This window comes from Cavia porcellus, unplaced genomic scaffold (assembly GCF_034190915.1).
Source record: "Cavia porcellus strain 051 isolate PalLab524CR breed Dunkin Hartley unplaced genomic scaffold, mCavPor4.1 scaffold_26, whole genome shotgun sequence".
Lineage (NCBI taxonomy): Eukaryota > Metazoa > Chordata > Mammalia > Rodentia > Caviidae > Cavia > Cavia porcellus.
Genome location: NW_026947509.1, coordinates 8,578,267 through 8,590,379, shown reverse-complemented (window position 1 = coordinate 8,590,379; position 12,113 = coordinate 8,578,267). Strand labels below are relative to the sequence as shown.

Genomic DNA, 12,113 nt, shown 5'->3' with positions numbered 1-12,113 from the left:
AGCTTTTTTTTTTTTTTTCCAAAAATCTTAAATTAGAAAAAAAAAAGTATATACCTAAGTTACTCTTATTTTAATATACAGATATTATGAGAAGGAAAAAGTGTGAAGAAAGTACTCATTCCCAGTTAAATCACAAGGTTCCCCTGCAAACAAAAACTCACTCCCCCTCCAGGAGCAGAAGTTCCACTGACTTGTATTCAGCTGTAGGTGCCCCTTGGCAGCTACGTCCTGTCACTGTGGAAGTTTGTCCCTTCTCCCTACTCTGGCAATTTGCAGAAAACTAAACCACAGTGAGCTTTAAAGAAAAAGGTCTAATTCTAACTTGTAACTTAATGATTAAAAAGGGAAAGCTGATTATTTAAAGTTGAGGACTGTTCTTTTGATTTTTTATTTCATTTAATGACTTCAAGAATCATTAGAAGCTTTATTTCTAAATGCTTCTACAATGTAAACTACTGAAAAAAGAAACTGCCCAAATGAAATAAAGTCAGATTAAATCAAACAAGACAAAAACTTAGAATATGAAAGATACTTCTAATTCTTGTTGATATCCATACACTCAAGTACCTCTTAGGTAAGCATTAGGTAGAATAGATTATAAGTCTTGCTTATTGCTTATATATGCTCAATTAGTATTTATTGATTACATAATATATCCTGAATTCCTACACAAGGAATCAGAAGACAACTGAACATTAAATGCAACTCCTACCATACTGGGTAACACATAAATTTTTAAAACTCTTCAGGAAGAACAAACTATCAAATGACTAAATGAATGTTCTGACAAATAACAGAAGAAAAATATGACGACTAAAAATTTTAGACTATTTGGATTTCAAATTTTCTGCCACATTAAGAAGCTAGACATTCTTAAGTTTCTAGTTAAGTACATGTGAAGGTAAAAGCAAATTATCAAAGCTGTTTTAAGTTTCTAGCCTGACATAATAGGACGCTAAATTAATTACTTAGCCAAATTCATTCTGGCCATTGCTTTGATCCTTAATTAAAAGAATTTGGATCATACCACCTTAACAAGAGGAAATTGAGTTCAAGACAAAAATCACTTATTAAAAAAATGCAGTTTTACTGTGCAGTTTTCTAGACCTAAAGAAAATCAAAATACCAATAAAAATTAAACTCCAGAAATAGAAGTCCAGAGCTCAGTTTCTTTTTAATGGCCTTGAGGCAAATACGAAAAGCCATATAACACAGTTAAATAAATAGGATACCACAGTTCAATAGAAAAATCATCTATAACCATTTGGTGCCTAAAATTAAGAAATCAACTTCCATATTGGAGAGAGTTTTTAAAACACCACGATAGGACTTAAATACCTCAGGAATTCCAGGATGGCTAACAAATCTGAACATAAACTTTGTAGTTCATGTATTCCTAGAACTGTTGTACATCATTCAGATACAGAAGCAGTATAGCAGATGGCTAGGAATTTCTTAGGCACACTGAAATCACACTGCAAAGAAGACATCTAGGCAGGCTGTTTAAACTATCTGTGCTTCTCCTCACCTTATATAAAATGCAAAGAATAATGTACCTACTCCGGAGGATTTACACAAGATGAGATACGTATGTAACAACTGGCACCAACTATTGAAAACTTAGTAGCAACTCCAGTGGTATTCATAGTAGTAAAACAAATGTGTACAGTTTAGTAAATGTGTGTTCAATAAATGAAAAAGAAAATTCCACTAAGAAATGCTAAACTAGAAAATAAAGGTTATAGTGTTCTGTAACACATTCATTCTGCCAAATCAGGCAAGATTTTAAGAATTTTATCCAAAAACACCAAATGCCAGATGTTACAGTTATATTCTGATGACATTAAAAAGGGTTCATGTCAAGTAGTAAAAATAGGATAGAGTCTTTAAGAGAACTCAAGGTTTCTCTGCATTATAAAGAGGTACTCCCATGATTTGGGTGTGAAGTTAAAGGCAGAAAAAGGAATTGAGAGGATCACACTTTTTAATCAAATAATAACCTACCTACAAGTCTGTAGTAAGGGGAGACAACTATACGGCACATTTTGTCTTCCACTGTTATTGAGACATTGAATGGTGTTTAAGAAAAGTATACAGCAAAGGAAATTACATGGGTGGAAATGTCTTTTACCCTGTGGGCTACACAAGTATACATGACTGCCAAAAATAACACAGTTAAGCACTTACAAAACTGTGTTTTTTATTCTACCCTAATTACACCATTCAAAAAATTGTCTCATTTTAAAAAGTGCTCCTACTTTTCTTGCTGGAACAAGTGATAGTTAAAGGTAGCTTAACCATATCTATATTCACCATAAAATGAACTAAGAATGATCAGATCCAACTCACAGTAATTGGGGAAAGAGTCTTTCAACTTTTCAGTTCTAGGTGCTAAGAAATAAATTTTCTTTGTGATCACAGACTAAAAGAATTCCTCGTTCTCTACTTTCTGCAGAATCCAAGAATGGACATGTATTTTCAAGCAACATCCTTTCACCTGCTGGTCCAAGTGCAGTTTGAGGATTGTCGGTGGAAAATGTACCTATTTCACAGCTTGTCTTACAGGAAAATGGCATGGGAGAGAGAGAAAAACAAAGACACACCTCACAGAGTTCTCAACTACAAAACTAAAGAAAGGAATAACTCCTATCTCTAAAATTCTAAGGCAAATATGGAGAAATTACTTCAGTATTCTGGTATTTTCATAAGGATAAGGTCTAATCTGACAGCACTCTGAAAAGTTAAAGCAGTGTATGAATCCAAAGTGATAATGGAGATACGAAGAATGAACGTTCGGTCCAAACCCCAACTTAATCCTGGCATTCTGGAGCCTTGGACAGCACCACACAACCTCTACGAACTGGGTCAGCGCGCTCCAGGCAGCGGGAAACAGGTGGGCTTCCAAGTCACAGAAAGAGGCATGGGGATCAGAGATTGATGTCTTTTCCGTTAGTACATCTCCAAATTTCGGGGATTCCAAGAAATTTAGCCCACGCTGGAAATTTTGGCAGCAAAGTGACGAAGGCCTGGATCAAGCTAAAGTAACTCTGCCCCGAATGCTGCCAGCAAGCAGGGGTAGAGGACCGCTGGGTAGCACAGAGCGCTTGACTTCTAAAACATCCGAAGCGTGACCCAAGCAACCGGCGAGCATGTGCTGTATTCCTTCACACATCCTCAGCACACACCAAGACGCCTCCCTCCGAGCCGGACCACAGCTAGTCTCCCGCCCAGCCGTCCCAACCCGCCCCTGGCAGCTGCGGGTCAGGCGGCCTCAGCCGGCGCGCCCGCTCCAGATCGCCCATCCCCAGGGCCGCCAGCCTCACCAGCTGTTCCCGGCGGCTGGAGCTCCGATCCCTTGGCGCCCGGCGGCCCCGAACATTAACGACACCCAGAAGCCTAGCCTGGAGGCTCAGGCCCGAGAACAAACCCCAAGTACTACAGTCCCGGCGACTTCCAAAGAGCAGTTCAGCATTTTGAGAACTTCCGGAAGCTGCCAAGAGGCGGAAAGCGGAAGTTGGACGCAACCATCAATCCCCCCCAACACTGCTTGCCTTCTTTTAGTCGCCGCGTTTCACCCATAGAAATGAAAGAATAAGTTAAACTTTTCACTGGTCAAAAATTCCTAATTCTATTTCTGGTCTTTTTATAACCTAATTGTGGTGAAAGAAAAGAAAAAATTGTGAACCCCTCTGGGGCTGGCTAGTGGTTCAGCCCAGTTGCCAGGGAGACAAGAGTAACACCAGCGGTGAGCAGGGCTGGAGTTCATGGCCACGTTAGCCCGCCTGCAGGCTCGCTCGGGGTTTATAGAAAACCAGTACTACTTTAGGAACAGGTAAGTCAGTGCAGAGAGGGGTTGCCATCAGGACTGCAGCCACTTGTTCCTCTGCAGGAGTTATCCGTGGACAAAGTCCATGCACCCCGTTCTCCCCATTAGCGGCTGCAAACTTAAGCAGAAGTTTAAAAGTAATGTCATCCACACAGCGGAATTCAGCTTGGAGCGAGACTACAGATCGAGTTGAAATGATTTAAGGAGCAGTCCAACATTGATAAAATTGTAAAGGGATGCATTTTTCTCAGACATCACGACTTCTCTGTTTGGTGAAATCTATGCTGTCCCGTCCAGAAGAGTCCAGAGGCCTAACTGGGGTCACTGGGCCCAGAGCTCAGTGTGGCCCCTACAAGGGGAGGTTTTCTGTCACAACATCTTGGACTCTATTGTTTTATGACTCCTTGCTTTTCTTAAAATGAAAGTAAACCCTCTGGGATACTTTGGATAATTAGCACCGCGGTACCCACTAACTAACAGAAAAGAGCTAAAGAAGGTACTAGCAGCGATTTTCATCTCCCTACACCAGGGAGCCTTTTGGTTCGTGGTAACTAGATTTCCAGTTTGGGTCACTAAAGTAAGGTGACTTGGCAGATAATGGAAAATAAGCCAACATGACGATTTTTCTGTACAATTTACTTTAATATTTATCTCCCTAGTAATTTATTATTTCACCATGTAGTTATTACAGCATTGATCACGGTTATATTTTAGTGAGATGATACTGTCTCACCTTTTCAACTAGTAGAAAGACTGTCTCTTTCTTGTTTCCCATTATTTTACACTCCACATTATCTTAGTTCCTGACACATTAGAGCTGGACAATAATTATTTGTTGAATAACTCCATTAATGAATCTTTTAATTACTTGTTTTTAAGCAAACATACAAAAACAGCCAGAAATTCTCTATTTAGCATTCAGAAATTATCTATTTAGTGAGCATTATTGAATAGTATGTGGCAGGCCCTGTATTTACTTCTGATAAAAATATATAAATGAAATAATTTCCATTCCTCATGATATTCACAGCCTAGTATAAAATATAGGTGTTTAAAAATTTAATCATGATATATAAAATGGAGCAAGAAGGGAAACACCTAATACTGCTTAAGTACGAATTGCATATAAGATTGTTTTAGGAACTTTTTCATGTATTTCATTTATTAGAATGTTAATGTATTAATCTGTCTCCCAACATTTTCATCGCTATACATTGGTTATATCAATTAATGGGCTTCATTTTGCCGATTTGGAAATGGACATAACATACTTTACCTATGTCCCTCCTTTACTGCCCCCTTTCTTATTCTTTCTTCTTCTCCTTCTCTTCCTCTTGTTTGTTAATAGTCTCCCCTCTACTTTCTTGTCATCTTTTTTAGATTTTACATGTCAGGGAGAAGACGAGATACTTATCTTTTTGAGTCTGACTCAACATGATGATCTCCAGAGCCATCCATTTTTCTGTAAATGATGAAATGTTGCTTATCTTCCATAGATATTACATTTTCTTTATCTGTTCCTCTGTTAACGGGCAAGTTTTGGTTCCATATCTTGACTATTGTCCTTGTACCACAATAAACATGAGTATATAGGAATTCCTATGGTATGCTAACCTTAATTCCTTCAGGTATGTACCAAGGATTGGTACAGTTGGTCAGAATTGTGATCACCAAGAACACAAATAAAATGAAACATGCTGATGAGAATGCACAGAGAAAGGAACCCTTCCATAAATTAAATTAATACTACCACTGTGTAAATCAACATGAAGGTTCCTCAAAAAACCCTCAAAGACATATTTTTAAGAGCTCTGAAACACTATTGTAGAAAATCCTGATGAAGTATTACACAATAGCAAAAGGCATAATTTCTCCTTGCATATTTCAGGATCAGCCTTTGTCCTAACCTTCTGGGTTTTGACAGTGGACACATTTCCTCAAACCTGGAGACTGCTTACAGAAATAACTAGTACTATTCAAAGGCCATGATTAAAATAAACTGGCATTCCTAACATTTTGTATATAATTATCAATAATAATATTTTCAGCATGAAGGAAAGTCTCTAAACATCATGAAGGAATCAAAATTTGAAATTCTGCCTATTTGAAATAAAGACCATGGTGACTATAATATAACTTACTTTTAAACCTTACCTTTCCAACATCAGGTTGAGGTAGAGAAATGACTAGCTAATAAAGGCTGAGGATGTACATGCAGTTCATTACCCTGCATAAATCTAAAATGTGATTTTCTTAAACTGGGTTGATTTTAGAATCTCTTATCCCCACAAATACATTTTTTTTTTGACTCCGACAACTAACTGCAGTTCTTAACTATGTTCTTAGGCGTGCTGGTAAACTGGCTCAGTGTCTGAATTTGGGCAATCCCCTTTGCCCCAGTAATCTTAGCATACTTGCCCTATTAATCAGAACAATGGCATACTTGACTAGAGATGAGTCTCTTTTATTCTATTAAATTACTAAATTTTCTGTTTCATAATTTTGATAGATGGGCCTTAGCAGTATTTTTCCAAGTATTTGGAAATGATTCGTGCCAACGTGTAGAAGCAATTCAATTTTAACTCTGTGTTACTTTAGATTTAAACAAAAACTCTTAAACACTTACTTCACTTGGGGCTGGGGATTTAGCTCAGCGGCATAAGCATCTGCCTAGCAAACGTGGGGTCTTGAGTTTAACTCCCAAAAGACAGAATGTAAAAGTCTTATGATCAACGTAGTAAATGTTAAATAAGCAATTAATAAATACTTATTCTTGGGTTTCTTTCCCTCTTTTGAAAATTAAAAATGTTTATTGATGTATTAGTCAACATTTTCTTTGGCATATTTTTAATTATATATTTAATGAAGTGCATATGTTGTCAATATGCACTTCTTTTACATACATTATATGTGGTACCTGTGTACCTCAGTGTAATCTTCACTGAGATAAAATTCTTTAATACTTCCTCTTTAAAAATAAAAATTTTTTATCATAAAGAATATATTTCTAAAACTAACAGCCACCATCAGATATATTTATGAAATAAAATATAGCTCAATTTAATTCAAAGGCAAAATAAAAATGCACAGTAATCCTGCTTATGCCTCATTCTTTAACAAAAACATGTTCACTGATTTCTCATTAAAGAGACAAAGAATTGTCATTTTTACTGGCTGTGAGTCCATCACTGCCGAGGTAACCTAAATAGACAGCCCTGTGTACATATCAAGAAATTGAAAATACCCAGAGAAAGTTCACATATCGTTTAAAGGAATGTTAGTTTAGACTAAAGGAAGGAGATTAAACCCACCAACCAAATCATGAGGCTTCTGTAGAGGTGGAACTAATGGACAAAATAAATATGTGGATAAAATGATGGTAACTTTTGCAGAGATAAAAATTAGAGGAGAAAAAGTATAGTAACCTACTTTAACAGAAAATTTAATTGAGAAATGTAATGCTGAATTAAAGATAGAATGATCACTACTAAAATGTAAATGTTTTAGGAAAGCAATGGAATCCACAAGCATACATAAATAGAAACTGTGATAAGATTAATAACATGGCAGAAGACTTATTATGTGAATAGTAATTGCTGCTGGATTTAGAGTGGAAAAGAAGTAGGTTAATGATAAATACTAGAACAAACTTTCCTAAGCTGAAGAAAGTTTAGCTTTGAATAGAAAAGGCTGAGTCTTCAGTAGGATTTCTTTTGAAGGCTTACTTTTTAGATGTTATATGATGACATTTCAAAAAATAAACAGTTTCACAAGCTTCTACTCTTGCCAGAAGAAAAATATTGCTAAAGAAGAACACTACCCTGGATACCCTGTCTGCTAAAGCCTAGAAGATAGAAAAGAGTGATAATCACTAACCATCCAAGATGGCATCTAACAATCCTAGCAAAGGTTTATGTTTTGGGGATAGCATGAAAGAAAGACATCTTCAGACAAGCAGAGACTCAGTTATATCATCTATGTGCTTTTCTCTGAGGAAATACATTTAAGAAATTTTAATATTCTATAGTCAAATGAACTTTAAATCAGAATGACTGTCAATCGAAGAAAGATTTTAGTCTACCATGGAATAATCTTTCCAAGCCTACAATTATGCAGTAGTTGTCTATATCTCCTTATTATGAAGTTTCTTAGTATAATACTGAGCAGTTTCCCAGTCTGTCCAACTTTTCTCATGTATTCCCTATGATGAATGAGATTATTATGTACGTCTAACATGTGCTAATAAAATTAATTTTAGAAAACAAAAAAATAGCTGGGTGTGCTGGCACACACTTGTAATCCCAGCACTCAGGAGGCTGAAGCAAGAGGATTGCCATGAGTTGAGGCCAGCCTCAGTTACATAGTGAGTTCAGGGTTAGCCTGAACTGCATAGCAAGACACTGTCTCAAGCCCTGCGCCTCCAAAAATTCTGACTTAGATTTGCAAAACCATGTCTCATAGGGTAGCAAAAGTAAATCTTAATATCATTTTATGTAAAACTGTTGAAGAGTAACTATAAAAATGCAAGGGAAAATGACTCTATTTAATAGAAACCAAGAAAATAGCCTTAAATTTTATTAATATAAACACTGGAATCTGATCTCAAGGAAAAAGAAAAGTGAGGTCAGCCAGACACCCCTGTTTTTTAGTTTACTTTATATTTTTGGTTGTTGTTGGTTTTGGGTTTTTTTGCCTAAAGAATTCTAAACAAATTCCGATCTCATACGAAAATGTAGCAAACTATGACACGTAACCAGGAGACACAAAAATCACAGAAACAAACAAACTCAGAAATGTAAAGATAATAGAATTATCAGATAATGATTTTCAAGTAGATATTTAAAATATGTTTATAGACTTAGAAAATATAAATATAAATGAATTAAAGGAAATGTAAAAATGAAGCAAATGGAAGTTTCAGAGGTCGAGAACATAGTATTTGAAATAAAATCATTTAATGTATGCACATATATCTACATAGTATTTAAATTTATTAAAACAACCTCAAATTTACAGAAAAGTTACAAATGTCCTTTCTTCTGAATCATAAGAGAATAAATTGCAAACTGATGGCATGTGTTCCCATAAATGCTTTACACATAAAAGTGTTCCCTTGGTAGTCACAATTAGACCATCAAAAGCAGGAAATCAGCCCTGACCTGTTTCTGCAATCTACAGTAATTCCTAGATGCTACTGCAGCTTTTGCGATTGCTTCTCAAAATGTTCTTTATAGCAAAAAGATAGTTTGTGTTATCTCTGTGATTGCCTTAAACATGGAGCATTTTCTCAACTTTGATTTCCATCACCGTGACACTTTTTGAAAATTACAGATTGATTACCTTTTAGAATGTCCCACAAATGAGGTTTGTCTGGCTTTTCGCTTGATTGGATTCAGGTTACATATTTTTCGCAAGAAAATTTCGTAAGTGATGCGGTGGTCTCATTGGATCCTGCCAGGCACAGCGTGGTTTTGATTTGCCCCATCGCCAACCACATTAATTTGATCAGTTTATTAAGGTGATGTTTGCTGTGCTTCCCACTGGAATATTCTTTTTCTTTTTTCCTTTGCAATCAAGAAATGTTTCCCAAAACTGAATCTTGAACCTTTGTATGTTTCTTGTTTCTCATCCAGACTTTGAATTTATTTTAATCCCTATGAACTCTAGTCTCCTGTTTTACTTAGTGTGTTCAACTCCAGGATCCTTCCTTTCATGCTGACGGGAGTCTGTTCCCTCCTTTTCTCCCTTCCCACCTCCCCCTCACTTCCTCCTCCCCTCTCTTCCTTCTTACCTTTCTTTTCTCCCCCATCCTTCCTTCCATTCCTCCTCCACCTTGTTCTTCTTCCTCCTCCCCCACCCTGTTTCTGTTTTTCTTTCTGTCTCTCTCCTGCTCCTGCTTTCTGGCAAGGTCTTGCTTTGTTGCCCAGTCTGCTCTTCAGCTCCTGGACACTGGTGAAGCCCCTGCCCCTCCTGGGACTGCAGCACGCGGTCTTCTCTGACAGGGAGATCTGGCTCCCACTATTCTTAATTCATTTGCTGACTTGATTAATCCCTGTATGTATAAACCAAACTCCTATCCCCTCAGCAGGGTCTCTGCCCTTCCATGCTGTGAACCTTCCCATCCCTGCCAGCCCAGATGCCCAGCAGCCACCTGCACCTGCGCTGGTCTTGGGTTCTCATCCCTGCACTGGAGCCCACATGTAGACCCTTCCCTCAGCTTTCCTTGACCCCATGCCAAGTGCCCTCTCCAGGGAGCGCTGTCCTTACTGAGCTCAGGAACTGACATCTGAGCCCAGGCCAACAGCCTCTGTGACCCAGCACCCTTGCCCCTCCCTACCATAGACCTCTATTATCTCTGCCCATGGCTGAGGGCTTTAGGATGGAATTGTCAGGAACTGAAGTGAGAAGGGGAAAGGAAAGTAAGTCCAGATACTTTTAAAATGCAGTAATATAAATCTGTGTGATAAGCTGCAGGAACTTCTGCTTGGTGATCAGTAGTGCTGGTTATTGTGAGCCTTTTCCCACTGAGCTTTGAAATAGTAATAGCAATGAGGGCTCTCAGTGAGAAACAAACAGGCTTCCCATTCTAAAGGGCAGGCTCAGTTCTCAGCATCCAGTGCCTCTGGTCAGGCCCTTGGCCCCTGATGATCAGAAGAGCAGGTATGGATAGACCTTAAGAACAAACAGTGAATTTACCTGTAAAACATAATCATTCTACACATCTGCATATCTGATGGCATAAGTCAGCTAATACTGGGGTTTTATTCCCGTTGTCTAAAATAGTTTCACATGTAACACTGAAAGAAGGAAAAATTATTGGGTTTTTAATTATTATTACTTACATTCTATTTGTATTATATTATATTTAATATCTACAGGTCATACTAAGCAATCTGTTGATATGTAAAGCATTTCCTGCATGTTACTGGAGAGATATTTAGCCACATATTCTATTTTCATTTTACATTTATTATTTCTGGCCACTAATGATACACAGGGATAGTGTTATTCAAGGGAATAGTGCTTGTTTCTAATTGATGATGGAATGACTGGAAACTTCCTACTTTTTCCTGATGTTTTATTATATTACTGGTGATACTTTCAGTCTTTCATCATTATTAATTCATTTAGTATTCATTGTGATAATACTGGTCATAATAAATTTATTTCAAATTCATGTAGATGTCATATTTTATTCACTGCTATAGGATTTTCATTATAATTTGGAACTAATTAATATACCATTAAAATAAAGTGTTACCCACATTTTTCATTTTGAACATAAAACGTCTAGCAGTTCATGACATATTGCATATTGCGTGAGTAAGCAGTATCCCAGTGGTAACCCGAGTATCTGCAATTGCATATTCAAGCAGTTTAAAGGGGGCAACAGAAAAATGGGCATAGAAATCAAATTGCAACACGTAAGTTAAAGCTTAGCAGTAAGTTACCTGGCTGACTTTTAGGGGTTTCCTTTTATTTACAGTGTATAGTTCTGATTAACATAATAAGAGTTTTGTTTATATACATTACTGTTCATACTCCAAAAAGAGATTATTTAATTTTCCTTAATTTTCTACTTCACTGGTGTCACCACGAGAGATTAAAAAACATAAACTCAAAACACTGAATGTGATCGCTTGCGTTTTGCATTTGTAATGACACCAAGTGAAGAATGAGTCCAACCTAAAACACTGCTAACTAGGGAGGCAGCGTGGGTGCTAGTTTGAAGGAGCATGAGGGGAATCTGCGCCGTATTCACATCTGCCCTTCCACCCAGTGGTTTGACTAATTTGAAACACTGTGTAAAAAGATAGAAAATAAACCGAGGGGGGGAGGGAAGGAAACAAGGACAAGAATGAGAAATGGAGGAAAGAAAGACAGTCCGTGGACTGTCTTTCGTACTCAAAACCAAGGCAGAAGGGCTTTGCACACACGGTAATACGGTGCTACACTGAACTTCGTGAGTGTCATCGCATGACACAAGCACACGTCACCATAGTTTAGTGATCTCTGGGTCATGAAGATCTGGAATGAAAGATGTTAAGTAAAGCAAAACAGGGTCCAATGACAGGAAACAAATTTAGTACCCACAGTGTTAATGGAAGGGGTGCAGAAGAGACCATGGTTACCCATCAAACTCTGTGAAGAAGTCACGGAAAACAAGATGGGAGTCCACGGACTGCAGACATCAGGGGGAACTCTTTGCTTTTTCTTGTAAAATCTTATCCTAGACAACAGCACGACATGACCAGAAAATACATACAAATGTCGTCTGTGGCAGGCA

The 12,113-nt window shown here is 37.5% G+C and overlaps 2 protein-coding genes across 7 annotated transcripts in view; one reads left to right on the top strand and one right to left on the bottom strand.

The window, feature by feature from the left end:
- The window catches only part of Gpatch2 (G-patch domain containing 2), a 145,691-nt gene extending 142,184 nt beyond the window's left edge, over positions 1-3,507 (bottom strand). For all 5 annotated transcript variants that reach the window (XR_010043290.1, XR_010043288.1, XR_010043289.1 and 2 more), the window contains exon 1: positions 3,324-3,507. Coding sequence is in view for 2 of the 5 variants with exons in the window: in XM_003474234.5 (XP_003474282.1) it covers positions 3,324-3,379 (56 nt within the window). In the remaining 3 variants the exon portion in view is untranslated. The remainder of the gene's footprint in view (positions 1-3,323) is intronic.
- Positions 3,508-3,649: 142 nt separating this feature from the next.
- The window catches only part of Spata17 (spermatogenesis associated 17), a 201,362-nt gene continuing 192,898 nt past the window's right edge, over positions 3,650-12,113 (top strand). For both annotated transcript variants that reach the window (XM_023566997.2, XM_023566996.2), the window contains exon 1: positions 3,650-3,832. In XM_023566997.2, the coding sequence (XP_023422765.1) occupies positions 3,765-3,832 (68 nt within the window). In that variant the 5' untranslated portion in view covers positions 3,650-3,764. The remainder of the gene's footprint in view (positions 3,833-12,113) is intronic.